The sequence below is a fragment of the Pholis gunnellus genome, assembly GCF_910591455.1.
Source record: "Pholis gunnellus genome assembly, chromosome: 10".
In the NCBI taxonomy this organism is placed as follows: Eukaryota; Metazoa; Chordata; class Actinopteri; order Perciformes; family Pholidae; genus Pholis; species Pholis gunnellus.
In genome coordinates this window covers 21508027-21531069 of record NC_136537.1, presented here as the reverse complement: position 1 = coordinate 21531069, position 23043 = coordinate 21508027, and the positions used below count along the sequence as shown (strand labels likewise).

Below are 23043 nucleotides of genomic sequence, written 5' to 3'. Positions count from 1 at the left end.
AACTGAGTGCAATTCTATGAAGTACAGTTAATTCTCTACAATAGGCATGCTTAAGACCCATGTTCAACATTTATATGACGTCTCAGCATTATAGTCTGTGTCCAAGCAAATATAACTGTATTTGGACACACGGTGGCACTCCAACCAGATAGTTAAGCCACTGTGTGTGTGCCTGTGTGAGCCTGTGTAAGTGTAAAGTATGTTGTTCTGTATGCATTAGGGCATGTAGAAGTGTACTGACACTGCAACAGTTCATGCATTATACAACTTAGAGCGTGATGTGCAAGCATATAGCTGAATCTTTTATTTACAAGGACAATAATATATTCCTTTATGTAATTATTAATGAAATGTAAAAAGGAACATCAGAGCAAATGCATGTTCTGAAAAGCATTGATCCTTTAATACCTCCTAGATAAGACATTCATTTGTAACAAATCACCCTACGCTGGATGCTGGATGCTGAATGCTGGATGAATGCACTCTTTAACAAATCCACTAGTTTCCCTTTTCTTTCCTTCTTTTTATTAACTTCTCTCTCCATCTGTGTCTCAGGTTCATTAGGATATTTGTTTACCTTCTTTTCTCACATTTCCACTAATTCTAACAAGGCCCAGATGGAATCGGAGACTACAGGCCGAGATCAAATTATTTCCCCGGGTACATCGGCGCGGGCACCTCATCACCTGAGGCCACAGGTGACCTCGGCTACTTGTGCCAAGCTGCACCACACGCCCCTCCTCCTCTGCCCAAGCAGAGCTACGTGGGGGAGGTTGGCTGGGGCTGGCAGTACAACCAGCTGTTGAACAGTGGGACGCTGCTCAGCGACATGCAAATTAAGGTACGGCAGAAATCAACCGTGTGCGTCTTATGCAAATGAGAATGTAGAAGCTTTATTCCTCAGCTAATGTGCCACAAGGTCACCGTGAGCGTGACTTTGAGAAATGGCTGGATATGATGTGAAATATACAGGAATTCTGTCAATGTGAGGACAAACATGAGGACAAACAGTAGCACATCGTTAATAAATGGACACATTATCCAATCTGGATCAGATGTACTTCTTTAATATTTAGTTTATCAAACATCATAAATATGGATTTCACATGCTGTCGAGTAGAAAAATATTACACATTCTGAACCAGAAATGCGTGTTTTCACTTTACTTCTCAGGACAATAAGAATTATGATAATGTGACATGTCATATGGAAATAAAGTAAAAAGCATTTCAGTGTTCAATCAAACAGTCCTCCTTTTCTGACAGAAAACTGAGATGCGGACAGCGTTGGAGGACAGAGTGACTCACAGGTTCCAGAGCGACCAGTAAGACCACATTTGTAACCCTCACGTTGGACACGTCCTATTACGTATGTGTGTCGAATGGATAAGTGGGAACGTCTCAGGTTTGCACAGTGTTGAGTGACTGCATTGTAGGCTATCTGCTTCCCCATCCATAATGCAGCACTTCCCCTGTTGTAGAAACACACACCGCCTCAAGCCGCAGGTAAGAAATGTGCCAGACAGACACACCACTGACACAAATACTGACCTAAACAAAAAGGTTTATCTTCCACCTTATTAACATTATTCCTAAATACCGCAATATACATTCAACTAGATTACATGTACTCCCTAAACAAGATGTAACAGTAAATATGAGATTCCAAATGTACCTACTATGGGACTTTATGCTTAACTAAACAGCACTTTGAGAATCTTAACGCACTAAAAAGTTAATGAGAGGAGGTGGATCTGTTCAGCTTAGCTGATCCTGACGTGCTGAGTTTGAGACGTCCTAAAATGCGACTGTACAAAGGATAAACCCTTTAACTGTCAGTAACTACGAAGACTCTCCTCTGGCACCATCCTCTGGACAAACGTTACAAATGTTGCCCCACTAGTGGTTAGCATTTAGGAAAAGCAATTACAGATGGTTGAAAAACTTAAAGCAAAAACCTAAATAAATGAGTGGGCAAACAAAATGAATGCAGATGCCTCCGTGGTGGGCACTAAACTGTTTGGGTGGTATTAAGATGATGTAAATTACCCGCTTTAGCCTTCACAGTCACCGGAACCCATCAGAACACGAATGGGAGACTTTGGAGCAACATCCAAAACACCAAAACAGAGAATATTTTTGGGAGAATCGTTTTACATCAAGGGGCTGTAATCAGGATTTGAGAAAGACGGAGGTCATGAGTCCAAATCTCCCCAAACAGAACACTAAGAAGTTTTTGATTAGCCACCCAATCAAACCACTTTGTTTTAATTTGTTTACCTTTTTTGCCTAAGGCAGTCAATTTTGAAGGTATTGGAAGTAAAATGTGGATGTTGCCTGCACATGTAGAACGTAAACTCCTCTTTATGTCATTACAGCCTCATGAGGTCACTAGAGACTGTCAGGTGTTGGATTTTTTAAATTTAACTTGCAGGAACTTTTCTAATTATATAACACCTGTCAGTGTCAACAAACAGCTGTTACTTAACCTGTGTGACAAAAGCAACAACATCTAAATACAGTATATAGAAAGTACACAGACAAGCATGCAAGAAAGAAGTCTTAGCTGACAAGACAGTGATGCCAGAAGGGAAACAACAGAACCATCGACACAAACTAAAACTGGAGAGAGACTAAAATATTGTGACAGGCTTTTGCCAAACAGAGAGCAGACAGACAAGCATGCAGAGGCTAGTTAGGAGGACACTTCTGGCTGTATTTGACCCAGGTTTCATCATCAAACAAGGACCTGTATACGTACAATGAAAGGAGGACATTCTGACAAAGAAAATGAAACATGTGAGTGTGGATTTGTGATTATGGCTGACCTGTTTCCCAGACACTTCTATCCAAATACAATAGCATATAACACAATACAATAGCAAGAAAATACAATAGCATATAACAACAGGCGAACGAACATTGTTCAAGAGAACAGACATTTTTTTAAGGGGCACACACCAGACTTCCATGTTTGTTAAGACCAGGATAATGTTTAAACATACCCAAATATTTTATATTATTATAATAAGAGGAGCTACTGCAAAGTTAACATGTTAGCAAGTAACAAGGCTCAGATCTGGTCTGATGGATCGATGGAAGAACATAAAACGAAAATCCACTTTTAAGGAAAACTTGATGACGTCCCACATGATATGCCGGACACCGAAAGCTACTTGTTAAAATGCAACGTGCAACACACAACAGATCACCCTCGTGATCACGGAGAAGAATGGACCCAAGGCCACCAGTCCTTATCTCTTCTATGTAGCGTCCCTGCTGCAAAAATAGCCCCATGCATTACAACAGCATACAGCATACAACAGCACTCCAGGCAAACAACAGTCAAAGCCGTAAAGAGGTCCGATAATGTGTTTTTTTAAGGCTGACATTCTGGGAAGTACAGCAGCAATGCACTTCTGTGTTTTGCTCATTTGAATGATCCGGGGGAAGGTCAGAGGATGGGTTCAACCTGAAGTCTGAATGGGCCCTCTTGGTGCCCCCCACATAGTCAGGATAAGGTGAGAGGTAGTTGGCTTCTTAGGATGGATCCCTGAACGGGCCTACCGGACACACAGGCCTCTGGACCAGAGCCGCTGTATGTATCGACTGTTAGCATTTGTTGTTGGAAAGACAATCAAACCACGACAAAGTAATGCAAAACAACCACAAAGAGACAGAAAATGAAGAGGCCACTGTCAAAAGTGGTTCAATTCGAGCCCCTTAAATTAGTAAATTATTATCCTTTTTTTATAAACTGCACATATTTGTAAAACTGTAATAACTTACATTTTTTTCCTGATTTTAACCACAACCTTTAAAACTAAAAAGAATGAGTTTCTTTCAAATAATAGCACTTTAAGAACAAATTAAAACCCATTAGCTCCCAGTTATTCTTATAATAACTTCAGACTAATAACGTCTGGATAGGTGTGAGGCATTTTTACCACATCAACTAAATGACACGTTGAAAGGTGACTAATATCTGAGAGAACATCTGAGAAATGAAAAATAACACACCCTGTAGTTACACATGTAGGTAATTGATGTCGAATCCGGCCTCGTTCATTTCTTTCACCGCCTCTATTTGTTTCCTGCCAGAAAGAACATGACGGATGACTCACTCCGAGTCAACACCAGTTTTCACAGACGCAGTCAGAGCTAACAGCAGATGGCATTCTGCTGCCCACGGCGGCTGGATGACCCGGCTGTTAACGAGATCTGTCGAGTTTGATTAAACATCTTTTAATCTCTGTAACGTGATGACTTTTCAACATGTCATTTTTCACACCTTTCAGCCTGAATGATTCAGGCAAAATTCACATGTTCGTTGTTTTTTTTTTAAATATCAAGTTTACACTCTGACTGTTTTCTTGCACGATCCTATACCTGTGAAAGTTCACGTTCAGTTCTGTTAGACTTGTTGGAATTCACAAGGAACATATGAGCACATCTGAAAATGTAAACTGGGCGAAGAAGGGGTTGTATTGTGTTTTCACAATCTGCTAGAAACAGTGTAACATATCTCTCCAAAAAATAACAGCTATAACCAAGTTGGTTTTGTGTGTCAGAGGTCCCTCTGCCCACTCACAGCATCACGGATAGAGAGTTTTAATTCCTGTACGAAAAGTGCCTGTTAATCCATCCCCGCAGCTAAAGCAACCATATCCATATATGTCTGGTGTAGATAACTGTACAACATCTTTACCACAAGCGACACCACCAATTTCCATGTAAAGGGCAACACAGACATCCATTTCTCGAGGTCAGATGGCAATACCATCTCTAAAATAGGCTGGTCTCAATCTGACACCCGCCTGAGGGCATGGTGTGGTTAAATTTCGTCGAGACAGAACATTATTTGCGTTTTTTGAAGAAAGTCTGAGTGACTGAGTCTGAGTCAAGAACATCTCGCCGTTGGTTCAGAGAGGTTAAATCGTTTTTCGCCAGCGGTCTAGGCCCCTGAAACAAAGCAATGTCCATTTGGGCCCATCGTCACCTGTTGAACATGCAGGACTAGGCCAAGACAGTAGTTTTTTTTCTCCTGTTTTAATCAAGGCATGAGGAAGAGGTAATCATTTAAAGTTTACAAGTAAAAAAGAGCAAATATTAGAAGAGCATAGACTAAAGAAAGACATTTTATTTTGTGCTTTTCTAGCCTGCTACCCATCAAATCAGATCTGTAGAGTTTGCGGCATGACACATCTTTAGAAGAGCTTTAGAGCAAGAACTTCATAGAGTTTACTTACCACCTGCACCTGGATGTAAACTCATATTGCAAAATTAGATTTTCATATCTTTTGACTCATAACGTGATGTAAAGTACTTTTATTTGTCAAGTATTAGCTGGACTAGCAAAACACGTTTTTTATGATTGATTATGTAACCCGCGATTACACGACCTAACTGTAATAGAGTAATTTATCGATTTCACACAAAATATTTTTAAATGTTAATTCTATTGAGCATGACCGGAAGTTCTGTGGAAGAGCACAATCGCACGCGAGAATACGCATACCAGCTAAATGCTGTGCAAGGCACATTTTGGGGTAAATTATGAATTATGTTTGTTTTTGTCGTTCTATGTTCGCAAGCCAAACAAACGATTATTCATTGATTTATTTCGTCTCTTCATAACACTTAATGCATTCTCAACCAACATACCACTTTTATTATGAAATCTTCCCACCGGAAGTGATTGAGTCCATTCTCAGTTTAACCTGCTCCTGTAGCGACGTTACACCGGCCGGGATTAGCTAGGTTAGCCGAAACAAGTGTCTGAAATCTGCCCTGTCCTTAAAATGTCTAACCCAATACCGTCTGACAAGCCTTCAAACCCCGAAAACCCTCGTGTCTTCTTCGATGTAGACATTGGCGGTGAAAAAGGTCAGGACATTTTGATTTTAAATGTCAGTTATTATCAGTGTTACCGTTAACGTTAGCCCCTGTTTAGCTTAGCACAATTCTGGCTCGTAATGGTGACTTTGTACAAAGTGATTAATTGATGCTAGTTAGCTGCCAGAGAGGAGTTAACGTTGCACCTTACAAATAAAGCCAGTCTGTAACATATCGATGTGAGTAGCTCGCTAGTGTTGAACGTGAGCTAACAGCTAGCTTTACTATGAGATAAACGGTTACAGAGCGCGTGAGAGTGCATTAACCACGTGTGGTTGTGTTGTCTACAATGACTTGTTAGTTTAGTTAGCTATCCTCACGCCTAGCTCTGCTGTTATACCAGTGTAACACAGCGTTTATAACCATTGTAGTTAGTGATAATTAATCATATGTGTAGGTAGAAGCTGAACATCAGCTAGCAAGTGGCTTATTGATGATTTAACTGGCTGCAACTAATAACTTGGAAACACAACAAAGACATATTTGACTGTAGCCTGACGAGGCCTATTTTAAATACCTTAATATCCTGCTACACGTTATCTTGTTTTTCTAGAAAATATACTGGTAATGTAACCATAATGATTTGTTCTATATAAACCACTAACTTGCTCCTGACTCTACTTTAGGTTGTCAGTAAAGTTCCACTTAGTTGACTTGTTCTTCTTCTGTCCACAGCTGGCCGGATAGTTCTGGAGCTGTTTGCTGACATCACCCCCAAAACTGCTGAAAACTTCCGGGCGCTCTGCACCGGAGAGAAAGGCACCGGCAAATCCACTGGGAAACCGCTGCACTTCAAAGGATGCCCGTTCCACAGAAGTAAAAAAGCCTCCGCCATCTGCATTATAAAGGGACATTTAAGTTTGAAATGACAGACTTGGAAGTTTTAGTACACACACACACACACACACACACACACACACACACACACACACACACACACACACACACACACACAGAAGTGGCTAAAAGGACATCCAATGCAGTGAGCCGTTTGGAGAATATCTAGTTACTTACTGAACTCACCCTAAAATAATCTATTTCAGGTGTCAGTTAACCAAAATCCATAACAAGTAAAACTGCATACATGGCCACATTTGATAAAGGGTGAGTTGGGGAAAACAAATGACACAAAATGGACATTTTAAAACCGACAGGTAGATGCTGAATAATGTAATTAATGCTTTTAGTCAATCATTATACAGTATAGTATGTAAAATCAACTATTTGAACAGGCTCCGTCTATTTCCTTTTTAAATTAGGAAGCTTCAGTCTGGTTTACCTGGAATGTAATTTGTACATTTTTTCTTTGGCAGTCATCAAGAAGTTTATGATCCAAGGAGGTGACTTCTCCAACCATAATGGCACCGGTGGGGAGAGCATCTATGGGGAGAAGTTTGAGGATGAGAACTTCCACTACAAGGTAAACTACTGAACATCAGAACCCATATTATCTCGGTCTACACTACTATAATAAGGAGACCAAGGCATTCTGGACTCTTGTTTCTGAATAACAGAAATAATCGCATATCTCTCTGTTTCCTGTGTTCTGTGTGTTAGCAGTGCCACATTGTGTCTGTTGGTATAACGATGTTCCTTCTCTATGTAGCACGACAAAGTGGGTCTGCTAAGCATGGCCAACGCCGGGCCGAACACCAACGGTTCCCAGTTCTTCATCACCACCGTCCCCACTCCACACTTAGACGGCAAGCATGTCGTCTTTGGACAAGTGTTGAAAGGGTTGGGAATCATAAAGATGCTGGAGGCCATCGACACCAATGAGGACGTCCCTGTAAAGGTAAATAAATAATACATTTACCCGTAATAACGCGTGTTTTACCACCATGGTGTTGCTTTCACATGTTCTGTTGTCCTCTTTATTTGATTTGAATGTCTACCTTTGCAGCCATGCCTCATAGCAGACTGTGGTGAGCACAAGGACGAGGACAGCTGGAGCGCTGGACCGAGCGATGGGACCGGAGATACCCACCCAGACTTCCCCGAGGACTCCGATGTCGACTTTAAAGATGTGAGTATCAGTCAGGTCTTTGATCCTCAAGGACGCGGGGGAACTTTGTTCGATAGCATCAGATAGCTCTGAGCTGGACAACTCTGGCTTTGTGGAAAATGTTTCTTGTCTCGTCCAAAACAGAGAAGATCAATATCGAGATCCACGGCGTGTTGAGCATAACAAACACTGGAAACACGGCAACACTGCTGCTAAACAAATTCAAGGGCTTGTCACCAAAAGGAGGGACGATAGATTTTAGACATTTTGAGCGTGCTCAGTTTCGATTTTCCCTCAAAATCAAGTGGTTCAGATCGTCGGACTAATCGCTTTGTTTACAGCCGGTCTGATCCTGTGTGTTGCCTTTTTGCTTTCAGGTTGACAAAGTTCTGTCTGTCGCTGAGGACGTGAAGAATGTTGGAAACAGTCTGTTTAAGAATCAAGACTGGAAAGCTGCAGTCAGCAAATATAGCAAAGCCCTCAGGTAATATACTGTGTGTGTGTGTGTGTGTGTGTCTGTGTGTGTGTGTTACTTTCAGTGACAATTTGAGAGGCACGTGTTCAGCAACCCTTGCAAAGGAAATCAAATCCTCAGATAATCTACATACATTTTAGAAATATTCTATAAATAAATACTGAAATGAACTGCTGTGGTGTACGAGCCTCATCCTCAGATATGCAGTTTATTCTCAGGGCAGTTTATCGAGATTAACGGCTTAAAAATAACCTGGAAAAAAGGATTTAACAAGGGGCACGTGTAAATAACACGCGTATCTTAATTCTGGTTGGAAATCTCATAAAAAGCCCAAAACCAAGAACGCTTTGAACCTAACAGGCAACACACTGCTCCTGGTCTGTCACCAACAATGAGCTTGAATGTTTGTTTCTTTATGTTTTACCCGTGCAGGTACTTGGAGGTGAGTGGAGAGCTGCTGGAGGAGGAGGCGCAGCAGAAGCTGGAGCCCACGGCGCTCAGCTGCTTCCTCAACACGGCAGCATGTCACCTGAAGATGCAGCTGTGGCAGGACGCTCTGGACAGCTGCAACGAGGTACGTCTGTTAGTGTGTGTGTGTGTGTGTGTGGTGGGGGGGGGAGGGTCGGAATATTTATTAAAGCAAATAAGAGAATTTCACAAAATGGTGAATTATTCGTTTTACGTTACTGGTAGTATATATTATGCCTCGTACTTACAAGCCAATTTCACAGAAATATGATTTATATGCAAATGAGTTGTCGGTTCCTACCTCGTATATGTTAAATATGAGGATTGCTTAAAAATAAAGTCACAAACGAATATCGCCAACTGTAATAAGACTATGAAGGAGGACGTCATGTGATTTGTGACACATCTCTGTCGTGTCTACAGGCTCTAGGGCTGAACCAAGCCAACACTAAGGCCCTGTTCCGGAGGGGCCAGGCCTGGCAGGGGTTAAAGGAGAACGGCAACGCATTGGTAACATCCACACAAGCACCTCCATATACTGCACAACACAGCCATTCAAAATGTACATCACTGTCTGTATATCTGCTTTTAAACAGTATTATTAGCACCGACCGATAATGTGCTGTAATAACGGTGCTTATTTGTTCATGACGTACGCTTCACTCACCGAATGATTTTCTGCACTTTTCAGGTCGATCTGAAGAAAGCTCAGGGATTAGCTCCAGAAGACAAAGGTGGGGAATTTGTCCTGAACTTATTCTTTGTTCAGCCTTAGACTGCTGCAAATAGTTCGCCTTCTGTTTAACATTGCATGCATATTCACATGTATTATTCAAACTTATTATGCGAGCTCATGAAGAGAAATAGTCCACGACTGCGGGAAGACGTCCTGTTGTCTCCGTTTGTTGTTCCTCCTAATTGAACTTTATTGGGGGGAAATGAGTAATTGTGTTCTCTGAGCAGCGTGCGACCCAAAAAAATCATCTAAAGACTGATGATGAATTAAATATCTAAGGATATAGAACAAAGCACATTAACTTCAACACTGCTGTCCAGCTAACACTCCCTCAGCTACCAGCGGGGCGAATCTGATAGAACCGACCTAAAAGATTATTACACTTTCTGTCCCAATTTGTTAAAGAACGAACACTTTATCAGAAACTAGTAACGCTTGTATTTAATCACGCTGCAAATCTGGAGCCCTGCATGTTGATGGTGTTGTAGTGCTCCTATATTATAGTTATTTTAAGCAGCAGTTCATTGGCTGCTCGCTCTGAGATAAGAGTGATCAGTGCCTTCAGGAGGCGGATGTCTAAGTGAAGCCGACACGCGTTACAGAGCGGTGTTTGAAGTCTCAGAGTGAAACGCAGACACCATCCATCGATCCACTTGTTGAGCTAATTCAAAGTGTTTTTCTATCGACAGCGATCAGCAACGAGATGAAGAGAGTTCAGCTGAAGATCCAGGAGGAGAAGGAGAAAGAAAAGAAAATCTATGCCAAAATGTTTGCGTGAACGTCTCGCGCGGCGATGCACTGAATCCTTGTTAGTACCGTTGATCAATGTTTGACGTCATCTCTACGTGGGCCGCTGTCACCAGGGGAAAACATACAGCGGGTCCTCTCATGTGTTCAGGCGGGCACACCTCTCACTGTTTGTTGTTTTAAGGGAATAACTGTCGTAAGCTTTGACCTGTCTTTATTCTGACAAGCGCCTTCACTGTAATGAATATTTTGAGTTAGTCTGATGCATGGCTGACTCCGCTGCTCCTCGCTCTGGGGCTTTGAAGTAGTTGAGCAAAGCAAAGCGTTGTGTGTTGTATCGTTTCATTGTAGGGATTTTGATACCGCATACAGTACATCTGTTTTTGTTTGTTTTTTACAGAAGTCAATAAAACCAAAAGGATAACCTTCAAGAGTTCTTTATTCATTACTGTGATGTTCTCATGAATTATTTTATGTACAATGTGTGGATGAAATGCTGTCCAAACATCTGGAATAAATGCTGATATAAACCTTCGTTTGAGAACTGTGTTGTTTTACAAACATTTTGAAGGAAATATATTAACTATTACAGTAGATGAAGTACTTTCTTCAAACAACAAATGGAAGCCACTTTATTTCTGAACTAATTTAAATGCCCTTAATGTGGATTTCACAGCAGTGATGCAAAACACTGGAACTTGTGACTTCCAGCTTCAGTTTCATATGGTCGTGTATTTAACAAGGGTCTCACTCCTGTGCCTCATTTTAGACTATGCCACTATAACGTAAGAACACTTTTCTATGAATCAATTCCTAATAGCTTTTCTTTTTGGAGATTATATTTGCCATACTCTCAAAAAGACAGCTGTATAGTTATTTTCCGTGCTGCAACCCTGAATGGACAACACGTAACACTTCTCTTTCTAGAGATTTAAAAACAAGATGTTCACATTCCATTGTAGGCCGGCCCGCCGCCGCCTTCGGGCACGACCCAGTTGATGTTCTGGCTCGGGTCCTTAATGTCGCAGGTCTTACAGTGGACACAGTTCTGAGCGTTGATCTGCAACCTCATCCCGTCTCCCGTCTCCAGCGGAACGTACTCGTACACACCTGGGAGGAAACGAGACGCATTGAAACGAAGGCTGTGAAATATTGAAAACAGCACTGAGGTAGAAAACACTCCTTCGGTGGCTCAAAAGTTTAGTAAAAAGGAGAAATTAAGTGAGAGATATGATATATGAGATTTTTCAGCACTGTATTGCCTATTGCAGAGTTGTTTGTATTTGTTTTATGGGATATGTCTATTTTTGAACAAAGGATTATAAACCATTCTTTCTGTAAGATTCTAGTGATTTTGTTTTTAAATACTTGCCATTTTCTGCCAGAAATATTACTGACAACATTTTTTTTTTAAAAATGCAATGAATTGTTTTAAAGCTGAAAAGTTGACATGACTAAAGTTGTACAAAAGTTTTTAAAAAACGTCTGTTGGAGACGTTCTATAAATGAGGTTAATTAGAACTGTGACCCTCTTCTTTAGACCCTAAAGGTTACATCATCCGACGCTTAGATGATGTAACAGGGTTCAGGGCTAAACTACATGCTGCTTTTTAGACACAGACCTAAACATTTCTGTTGACTCATGCCAGCCAACAATGCCGAACCCAAAACTAATTATACATTTAAATGAACTTTCCTAACCCAGAGAACCTCTAAAGTAGTTGCCTTCCTCCTTTGTCTCATCTCATCTCACCTCTGAGGCCACAAACAGCTCAACACCGTCTTGTTAGCGTAGCCTCGGATCAAACATCAACTTTTATAGTCACCTCGGAAGTCTTTATCTGGAGACCTTGTGTAAACAATGAGTGCTCTCATTAAGACTTAGCTGTGGTCAGCTTTGCTTGGAGTGACAACACAACCTCCTTGACCATCCGATCGACCTCGAAGCAGGTTTGATGAGTTTCAAAGACATTTGACAGCCAGCAGTTATGAGTCTGGATCATGAATCCATCAGTTGCTGGTTCCAGCTTCTCAAAAGTGAGCATCTGCTGCATTTCTCTTGTTTCATTTAACACTATATTCACCTTTCTGTTGGTCAGACAACAGAAGCTGCATGTAGATTTGATTTTGAGCTCTTAGAAATTATTAACGAGCATTTTGTTTAACAGACCGAACAATTAATTGGAAAAATAATTGACAATGAAAAGTCGCCTGTGTTAAATGGAGCGCTACCTGATGCCAGTATGGTATGAATTTTAACAACTAGCACATTCAGGGTAATTTATATTACAGGGATACATTAGATTTAACAAATTATATCTTTCATTGTCGATTAATCTGCTGATAATTCATTCTCAAGTTCTTATTAAATTGGGAACTCAGTACTTTTAATAGAGGTTTGCAAACAACAGGATTTGTGGTTATTCATTAATTGAAATACCAGAAGACATGCTCTAAAGTGAGATATATTTGTTATTGAGATATGGAATGACCTGTATCATAGAGTCTAAAAGATGCATGTGGGTTCAGCTTGACATATTGTAATATTACAGTAGGTACCTGCGGGGCAGAAGCGCTGCTCGGGTCCGTCGTATATGGCCAGGTTCCTGTCCACCGGGACGCTGTCGTTCTTCAGGGTCAGGTGGGCGGGCTGGTCCCCCTCGTGGTTGGTGCCGCTCAGAGCCACAGAAGACAGCAGGTCAAAGCTCAGCTTGCCGTCGGGCTTCGGGTATTCAATGGGCGTGCACTCTTTAGCCGGTTTCAGCTGGTCTGCGTCGAGGCCTGACACAGATTGAGCACAGACGGTTACGAAATGTTGATTTGCTCTGCTGAGATAACACGACCTCATACTTCACCTAAAAAATAAAAAAACACTAGCATTGTGCTGCGCTGCTGATCTGCAGCAGCACGACTAACCGCATTTAAAGCCCCAATGCTCCACCGAACAAGTAATGTTCTTTATACGATCAGCAAAGCTCACCCCACTGAAGTAAAGCCAGGCTCTCTTTGTAACGACAAATTGGAAATCACATTTCAGGATAAAAATAGACCATCTTCCAACGTCGTGTGCTCATTACACAGCCGCTTATTTCTCTGAGCTTTCTAGTAACACGTGATTATTCTTTGTCCTAATTTTTTTTGCCAGCTATATTTTTGTATTTAGTCTTAATCCTGTGTCAAATGTACTTGTTAGTTAGTATCTTCATCAGATTTAGTCAAACTCATCTTTAAAGTCTGTTAACTAAAAGTCATTTTAGTCGTATGTCAGTGAAAGAAAACCTGAACTATTTTAATAACGTCAATGAAAACCGTTGACATTTCAGACTTTTTTTTAGCCATCACATTATTAGATTATTAGTCGAGCCAACAACCTCGTTTCTTCCTCCCCTGTCCTGTTAATGTCATTATCAACTTTAACTGAAGTGTTTGAGCCATAATGTAGTTTTTCATTAATCTAAAACACAAAGTGAATTTACACACACATGCAGTTCTGACGCTGAACACAGGGGGGAGTATAAATATAAGATTTAGCGATTTAGCGAGAAGAGAATGAGACGTGAGCAACAGGAAGTAGTCCTGATGTGACGCACACGTGACACTGCTTCATTGAAGAAAAATATATATAGATCTTTTTTTAAACTACATTTAAGGTTTGTGTTTTAGGTCAACAATATTGCATGTTAGTTAGTCGCAGTTAACCTGCTTTGTCGACAATCCTTCTCCCGTTGTTGCTTCTGTTAGGCTGCACCAATAGAGAGATCAGCTAAATAATAAAACGTCATAATATAATACTTAATAATAATAATACTCGAGTCAACAGCAAAGCTGCACAGTGGGTCTCACCACAGTGTTTGAGCGTCCATGGCTCTTTCCCTCTGAAGATCCAGTAGAAGACTCCGGTGTAGGCCATGCCACCGTACAGGCCAAAGTAATTGTGGAAGGACGGCCGGATGTTTCTCACTGCGCGCAGCTCTTTCCACACCCACGAATCCTTCAGAGTCTCAGCGTACTCCGGCGCATGGAGGCCTGGGAGGATGTAACCAAAAAAAAAGAAAAAAAAGTTAACTTTTCTGCATGTTTATAGCACAAAGCCTTGATAAATGGTGACTTTCTAAAAGAAACTCTAAAAGAGTGTCTGTATATTTCAACACATTTCCGTGAATACAGAGGTTATCATTTTCCATTTGTATAAAACCACTCAGCACAATGCCACTAAGAGTCATTTGGGCTAACGAACCCTTTAAGAATTTCACGTTCGTCGGTTTCTAGTTTCACAACGCACCATTTGGATTTTAAAAGTCCATTCCTATTTTGTCGTTATGCTCCAGAGGAACGACAACATTAAGTAAAACCTTCATGAAAAATGATTCAGTGAATAAGTCAGCACAGTGCTACAGAGATGGATCATAGATCATTTTGTTAGGATTCTTGACAGTTTTCTAAGGTTGCATTGAAAACTCATATTAAAGAGTGTATTGCCTGACCTTTTATAGCTGGAAAATGTTGCTATGTTATGAGCCGGCCTCATTGCAGTGTTTGCTCTTCTGTAACCTCAGAGTTAATACCATTTTCCCCCCATGAGGTCTTGAATATAGAATACAGCTAACCTTTACAAGCTGTGAGCCATAAGGGAGTACCTGGAAGGAAACACAAACAGCTACTGGTGCTATCAGGACCGCCTATGGGTCTTAAACTCCGTACCTGTCGTCTCTGAATCCAGGCTCTCTGCTGTGACTTTGGGGAAGATGGCCTCAGCAGCCAGCATGCCGCTCTTCATGGCTGTGTGGGTGCCTTTGATCTTTGGGACGTTCATGAAACCAGGGCTGCAGCCTATGAGCAGCCCTCCAGGGAACGTCAGCTTTGGGATGGACTGGAGGAGGAGGAGGAGGAGGAGGAGGAGGAGAAGGAGAGAGTTCATGCACTTTCATTTTTCTTCACATTCACCTTTAATGTGAGAGCAAATATGTCATCAGTGTATCCATCATTTTACTGGATACCATCAGCCACAAAGCAATTAGTAAATGTGCAATCATGAGACTTTATTTATATCCAGTCATCCATTTTCTGCAGTGTGTCCCGGTGGAGGTCGCCCAGACATCCTCCCCCTAAACCGGGTGGGATGTATAATCCCTCAAGGCTGTTTGGGGTCAGCTGCTGGCTCTCTTCCCAGTTGGACTCTAGAAATCCTCCACCGGGAGGAATCCATCCTCAACGGACCTTTTCAATGTGAATGAGCAGCGGCTGTGCTTACTCTTATATTCTTATTTACAAATACATGACAACTTGTTTTTTATTATTAGTAAAGCTATAAAACTACCCCAAAACAGACGTGTTCTATAGTATTACAACATCTTACTGCAATAAGTTGCGTTCATATAATATTTCACAATGCACCGCTCATCCATAATTCTAATAATGACACTTTTTAAAACGACCGGAATCGGGTTACTTGGCTGCTAATTAGTGGAGAAATATTTTTCATTTATTCATATTTGTAATCTTAACATGAAATCTTTCCCCAATAAGAGTGGTATTGCATATCTGAAGGATCAGAGAACGTTATCTATCCTCGCCTTAAAACTGTCACGGATCAAATAGTCAGAATAAAATCAGGCTGACTGAGGACGCAACACACATTAGTGAACTCAAACTAACTGCTTCTAAGACGCACAAACAAGCGTCTTTGTTGATGATGAATGTATGCAAGTGAGACACATACCTGCAGTCCTCCCTCGTTCAGCGCCCTGGCTCCATATGCGATCCTGGTGCCTCCCTCCAGCGTGGCAGCTACGAAGGGATGGTGCTTCCAGCGCTGGAACTCCCTGAAGGGGCTCAGGTAAGGGTTGGTGTAGTCAAGACCCACCTGGAGCGGGAAAAGCATGGCCAGTTTAATCAGTGTAACAAATACAAAATAAAGTGGGAAACGGTAGGGTGTTTGATTATGTTCTAAAGCTACTGTGGCTTAAAATACTTTGAATGTTGTGAGTTTTTCCATCTTGTCTTTGTTGCATTTGTGCCATCAATCTAGAACACGCTTTAGGCTCTCGGTGACGACACTACAAAGTACGGCTGGACTCAAATACTCAACTATTTGTTCGTTGGGTAGATAGTCGGTTAATTCGTTGTTGTATTTTAAACCCTCTGGATTACCAACGTGCATGAAACACACCAAATCTTTTGGAGAAAATTTAAATAAATAAAAATACAAACAATACTGTAGAATATCAGTATCCTTAAAAGTTAAAACCTTTAATTAAACCCAAAGACGCTGTTCATCTCAGCTGAAATTGGGAGACATGTATGGCTATGTCCTTCCTTTTGCAGTATTTCATTAAACATATGCTTCAAGCTTTAAGCAAAGCTTTGTTTTGGAGTTTGTTATTCTACATTTTGCTGCAAATGTATATCGGTTCCAAATATCGGGGATTGGTCTCCTCGATCACGAACACATCCATGTGTGCAGAATGGCAGAGATATGAATACGAATATTTAAATATATTCCCACTACACATTTCACAGTGAAAGATTGAGTTATGTTTATCTTTCCTCTGCAGGATAAATAATATATAGTGATAATGCAAACTGCCAACGACATAACTATTTATTTAGAAGCTCAAGCTGCAGTAATTCACTGCCTGCATGACAATCAGCAGTCACATCTGTTTGTATCGTTAACAGAATGTATACGAAGCTACTCACCACGAAGCCCAACGCCACCAGCGGCTCTCCCTCATTCAGGTGGTATAGGAAGGATCCTCCATACGTGCGTCTGTTCAGGGGCCAGCCCACAGAATGCTCCGCTCTGCCCGGCCTCCACTTCTTCTCATCGATCGTCCACACCTAAAGAAACATCACCGCTACGACTTTTAACAATCACCTCACGATTAGGAACGATCAGTCAAACAGGCTTCAGGGGAAATCCAATTTAGGCCACTGCCAGAGTGACCAACAGCAGCTTAATGTGAGCAGTCCATGTTATTTACCTCCTTCAGGCCGATGGCGTAGGTCTGCGGTTCACAGTTCTCCCGCAGGTTGAATTGCTTGTAAAGCTGCTTGGCCAAGTGGCCGTGGCAGCCCTCTCCAAACAACGTGACTTTAGCGTGGAGCTCCATTCCTCTCTCAAAAACATCCTGAAGCAAGAGAGGAGCGGTAATAGTAAGAGTTAGGCTAGTAGGAAAACAACAGTTGGTGTAATAAGACAGAAAGGAAAAACATAAACTTTTATACTTTATTATGCATGTTGCGTCAAAACAAGTGCTTGTGCTCCTGTTGGTTTATTTCGCCTTAAATATCTTTCAAAGGGCCGGATGTATCCAAGCTATTTGTGTGCATAGAGTGGTGCAGGAATGGTGTATTTTTTGTAGGCCAGAGCCAGAAGTCGCACTGGTTCCCCCGACAATAAGCCGATGGGACTTTCCCATTGAATTCTGGATTGTTGCACAACATAAGATCTAATTTCTGAGTTTTAGGACTCATTCATGTACCGCTCTATATTGGCCTGTATTTGTAATTTTCATTGATGACAAATGAACTACAGCTGGACAGAATTATGAATGTATTACTTCACTACACAATACCTTCGGTGAGCCATCTTTGCCGATGCCGACGTCATTGGTGGCAATTCCTTTTACACTTCCATCTTCGTGAAACAAAACCTTGATGAAAATAATACAGAAAAGGGTAAAGAATTAAAGCTGTAAACATATGTTTGATTAAAATGATTGAACAAGCACAAACAGAGGCACCGATTACTGGAATAGATCATTGTTTACTTAACAATATCCAAGTCTACCAATACAGGTACAACTATAACTCAGCCACTAGCAACTGACCCAATGAATTGATTAGGCAGTAAAAAATAAAGAATGCATGTGTGTATGTACGTCTATAAATGAGTTTAGCCCAGGGTGAAAATGAAATATTAGGTAGTTATACGTTTATAGAAAACAATAAAGGTTTAACGTTGTATTTTTAAATCAGGCCAGTGGCGAGATACTGAGTTAATGGACAAATAATCTACACAATTCTGATAAAAAAGACAAAAAAAGAGAAGATACAAAATAAGTTGTATTGCATGCAAATTGTCATAAAATAAATGTAGAGGCGTTCTCACCTCAGCTGCAGCATAACCAGGGTACAGCTCCACTCCCAGCTCCTCGGCCTGCTCCCCCAGCCAGCGCACAAAGTTGCCCAACCTCACGATGTAGTTACCGTGGTTTCCCATCGGCAGACCTACAGGCGACGAGAAAAAACATCAGTACGAAACCCACAAACCACAGTCCTACCAAGCGCTACGGTTCCCACCTTTTTGTGAAGATACAGTTCTTTTGGTAGCAAGTCTCCAAAATGCATTTTTATTGGGAAGAATGTCTGCTCACTCCACACTTAACTTCTCTTGCACTGAAATGCAGCAGCTTCCTTTTTTTTTGTTGTTGCCGTTTCTAAATCCTCTACACTCTCACCCGTTTCTTTTCTCCCAATGGTCAATAACAGTAATATTTACACATGTCATGCTGATGTCTTGTATCAACACCACCCCCTGTTAACGCTGTGCCCTCGTCAGAACAATGGTGTGGAATACAAAGCGAGATTTTTTTGTATCGAAATAGAATAAAACAACTTTTACCTGGCAAAATGGGGACAGGGATTCTGTGTTTCTCCGTTAAAATGCTGAACACATCTTCAGTCACTGGTGTGTTCAAAGGTGCCTGAGGTAAGAGCACAATGTGTGTTGTTGAGATTTTGACTTCATATGGATTTGTGTGTTCATACATATACAGTGTGGGTGTATGAAAATGTTGATGAATAATCTACTTTATTCCGGTGTAGCGCTGCAACAATGAATCTATTAATTGATTAGTTGTTAACTATTAAAGTAATTAGCAACTTTTTTTGATGATCGGTTTGAAAAAAAGTCAAAATTCATCCTTTTACTCCTCTATGAAAAGGAAAACATTTGTGAATAAAATAAATAAATACTTCTGAGGACATCATCTTGGACTTTGAGAAACACTGATTGACACTTTTCAGCATTTTTTGATATTGTATAGATCAAACAACTAATCAGTTAGTTGCAGCCCTATTCCAGTGTGTAGCGTATGTGTAGTAACAACAACATGGAGCCCTGATATAACCATCCCTCATGCTATAAAAGGTAGGGCATCTTTGTAGGTCCCAATTTATTGACGAAGCTCACAAAGAAATATTGAATAAGTCACTCACCCCTCGTTCCTTCCAATCAGGAAAGAGTTCATTAAGGGCACTGGGCTCCAGACAGGCTCCTGACAGGGTGTGTGCTCCAATCTGAGAGGCCTTCTCCACAAGGCACACTCGCAGCTCCTTCTCATGTTCATTGGCTAGCTGCTTCAGACGAATGGCTGCCGAAAGACCGGCAGGGCCCCCACCTACTATCACCACATCTGCCTCGTCGGCAAACCTCTCCATTTCGATCCCTGGGAAAGGACCATAAGAAAGACAATATTGGGGAACGAAAGAGGCAGTGATTGATAGCCTGTGTTGACATGACACAATGCAGATCAAGCTACAAAAAGATCAGTCCTCTCAAGGGTAGCCTAGATCTTAAAAATGGCCAGAAACAGTCTTGAGCGTGGGTCCTTGTAGGTGACATATAATTCTATCTAAAAAGTAAGTTTATATAGTGCAGTGTCTTACCTTCCCATCTTGAATCTTTATCCCGAGAATGGATGGTGTAGTGTGTTGTGATGCGGGGTGTTGACACCGAAGAGCACGCCCGTCTGTTTAGTGCTGTGTACAGTTGAGGGGGAGCATGCTCTATCTGAGCCGTCTTCAATGCCCTGATGCACCTGTGGGCTGCAAGGGAGAGAACACATTCAGTCAAGACCAGCTGGAACTGGTGGGCTGTATGTGGCTGTATACTATCTAGACAGTGTGCTCACTGGTTTAGTTTAGCCTGATCTGACAAAACACAAATGAAATACATTGAAATAATGACATAAATACAAGCATTACAAGTTTCTGCATGTGCCACAATGCACCAAGGGTGCTTCTAAAAACACAACACCTCAACATAAAGCTATACAAGGACGTAGCTAGTGTAGTGGCAATGCCAAGCAGCTGTCATAATAAGTTGCAGCGGTTAGCATCATGCTAGCTAGCTAGAGTTATGTGTGACCACAGCTAAGCTTAATTCAAAGTGCAAGGCTGCGACTAAACATCCTTCTCAGAAAGGAAAACACTTTAACATTCACTATAATTAGAACTTAACAACACCAGTACATTTCCCAACACGTGTACATTGTATGTGTAGCGTAAACCAAGGACAAGGACGTTGTTTAAGTGACCTAACTAACTGCTATATGTTGGTTCAACTTTCACCTACATGTTAGCTTCGATGCTAACATAAACAGGCATGTTGTACTGTTTGGCTAATGATAACGCAGGCAACTGTAGATAAGCCTTAAAACAAAGTTGTGCACAAATAACACAAATCTATGTTACGACGACTACACTGTCGGTAAAAAAAAAAAGTTAGTAAGGTTAGCTTATTCAAGCGTAGTACATGCAGTACTTGCAATATGCTAGCTAAGTAGCTGACGTACCTTTACTTGAATATCTGCTAGCTGGAAACATAATGTTTCAGCTAGTGTACGCTCACTAGACGCTTCTTCTTTATTCTTAATCAGCCGAAGTGAAGTTGTTGGTGTCCCCACTCCACTGCTCGTGGACAGCTTGTGTAACCCCTGCTGGAAAACAAACGTTGACTAAAGATACCTTACAAAATACGTCTCATAACACAGACGTTGGAGAGCGTCATAAGCTGCGCCGCTGCGCGGAGTGGTAACTGCGCAAACGTAGATCTCTAAATTGTCGGTTTGGGTTGATGGTACATCTGAGATGGTAACGTGTAGGAATCGAGTATTTTATTGGGTCATCCCCGGCTGTCTGCTGTAAGAGGGAGTGTGGACGTATATGGGGGTCCATAGTACCAAAATCATCTATTAAAAAAAAAAAAATTACAATTGTTTTTTAAATACCCTACTATTTACCTCTTTATTGTGGGTGTGTATGGGGCTGTTTTCCATCTGATGAATGGACATAATCTAGTGTTTCCCATTCATTTCCTATGGACAAGTTGACTAAACCACTAACAATCCAATGAAAGTGTTGATCAGCAATGTTATATGTTCAAATGCCTAGTGTGGAGGATATCATGAGGCCTTGAGTGTAATCAGATGTAAAACACAATATTTATGATTGATTAAAGTTGTAAATCGGTCAGATTTGACCCGAACACGACAGGAGTATTAAACCAAAATATTGGACAAATTAAAATGTTGACCAAAGTTATTATGATTCATGTCTGTACAAAATGTCATTCCACCCAGTAGTTGAGTTCTTATATTCTGTACCAATTGATAGACATGATGTTAGCATCATCATACGCTCCACACATTTCCAGGAATACTACAAAAGGCCCTTGGTGTCCTAAAGGTCCTTCTTTGCTCGTTCACTTCTGGCAGGTCTGCATGTGGTTGGCTTTTGGTACTACTTCGGTGTGTTGTTTTCCAATGGGCTGGGCCTGTTGGTGTACTGAATAACTTATCTAAGGGCTTCTCAGTCACTGCTGTCAGGATCAGTGCCTGGTGTACTCAGTCTGTCAGATCCTGTGTTATTAGAGGCTTGTACTTTATTTGTCGATGGGATTTGGCGCAGTTATGTTGTCTCTCCCCCTCTACTTTGTCTCGTATACGCTCAATGCCAGATAATCAAAATATCTGCCATCTCCACTAACGCTCCACTGTTATCTTTCAGCTATTAATTAACTAGCATTACAGCTATTTTGTGTAATCATTTTGAAAGCATTCAGTATTGATAAGCCCTGACGTTACTGGTGTTTTTTATTAGTACTTTTGAATGTTTTGGTGTAATTCATTATCACGCTGCAGTGAGCATCTCATCTGCCCTCTTTACACACACAGAACTAACTCAGCTCCAGAGGAGAGGCAGAGAGGCACTGAAGTGAACCAGGTGAAGGGAAGATTATTGGAGTTGATGACAACTTTGCTCGTTACTGCAATACAACATTTGCGAGTGAAAAGCCAATACTCTATCAATACATCTGTTCAACAAGCACGAACATATACATGGAGGCGAAACCCAATTCAATCGTCTCTGTCCACAGTCTCTCATCTACCACCGCTTTGTTTAAACAAGCACAGCACGAAAGCTTGGCTAAAAGCTTCTTCTTTTTTTAAACAAACAAGCACAAACAAATGCTGTCTGTCTGTGGTCTGTTTATAGCTTGTTCAACGTCTCAGCTGGCTGAGATACCATCTGTGTTCTTCGTTACTGATTATTATCATGTATAAACTTGTATGTATGGTAATTATTTGATCGTCATTTCAGATTTGTCTCCAGTCAGATATTAATTATTGTTTTATATAGTGACTTTGATGTTGAAAATATTACTGTTGCTGCTCTAAAAAATATATTTAAATGATAAATTACTTCTTTGCTGAATTTTTTAAAATTCTATATATGTTTTGAAAAGCAATTATCTAGTCTAAAATAGCATTGATAAAAGTAGCTCTTTGTAATAATAAAGATGCCTATCCCCTCTAAGGCCACCGTAGTTCTCCGACACGCTTGGAAGTGGTGGGGTGATTGGAGGGGTATGTTGTTTTTTGCCATCTGCTACTCTAGCCTACACGTGTTAACAAGGCATGTAACTAGCTGT

At 41.1% G+C, this 23043-nt stretch overlaps 2 protein-coding genes across 2 annotated transcripts; one reads left to right on the top strand and one right to left on the bottom strand.

The window, feature by feature from the left end:
• The first annotated feature begins 5735 nt into the window (after positions 1 to 5735).
• Positions 5736 to 10859, top strand: ppid (peptidylprolyl isomerase D). Its single transcript, XM_079167694.1, has 10 exons — positions 5736 to 5885; positions 6570 to 6710; positions 7208 to 7314; positions 7501 to 7689; positions 7798 to 7920; positions 8277 to 8383; positions 8807 to 8948; positions 9266 to 9352; positions 9534 to 9576; positions 10268 to 10859. The coding sequence occupies exons 1-10, from the start codon at positions 5801 to 5803 to the stop codon at positions 10354 to 10356; spliced, it is 1113 nt and encodes a 370-aa protein (XP_079023820.1). The 5' UTR covers positions 5736 to 5800; the 3' UTR covers positions 10357 to 10859.
• Positions 10860 to 10997: 138 nt separating this feature from the next.
• On the bottom strand, positions 10998 to 21077 carry etfdh (electron transfer flavoprotein dehydrogenase). The gene is made up of 13 exons (XM_079167693.1): positions 20906 to 21077; positions 19998 to 20156; positions 19548 to 19777; positions 18952 to 19033; positions 18439 to 18557; positions 17903 to 17980; positions 17309 to 17455; positions 17025 to 17165; positions 16045 to 16188; positions 15027 to 15195; positions 14169 to 14351; positions 12885 to 13106; positions 10998 to 11435 (listed from the first exon to the last, which is right to left on the bottom strand). The coding sequence occupies exons 1-13, from the start codon at positions 20934 to 20936 to the stop codon at positions 11272 to 11274; spliced, it is 1869 nt and encodes a 622-aa protein (XP_079023819.1). The 5' UTR covers positions 20937 to 21077; the 3' UTR covers positions 10998 to 11271.
• Between the last annotated feature and the right edge of the window lie 1966 nt (positions 21078 to 23043).

Coding starts and splice junctions, on each gene's coding strand:
- etfdh (XM_079167693.1), bottom strand. CDS start 20,936: ATGTTTCCAGCTAGCAGATATTCAAGTAAAG. Junction 18,558..18,951: donor CCCTGTCCCCATTTTGCCAG/GTAAAAGTTGTT, acceptor CGTCGCCTGTAG/GTCTGCCGATGGGAAACCAC. Junction 14,352..15,026: donor CCTGGATTCAGAGACGACAG/GTACGGAGTTTA, acceptor ACATCCTCCCAG/GCCTCCATGCGCCGGAGTAC.
- ppid (XM_079167694.1), top strand. CDS start 5,801: ATGTCTAACCCAATACCGTCTGACAAGCCTTCAAACCCCGAAAACCCT. Junction 5,886..6,569: donor AGACATTGGCGGTGAAAAAG/GTCAGGACATTT, acceptor TTCTGTCCACAG/CTGGCCGGATAGTTCTGGAG. Junction 8,384..8,806: donor AAATATAGCAAAGCCCTCAG/GTAATATACTGT, acceptor TTACCCGTGCAG/GTACTTGGAGGTGAGTGGAG.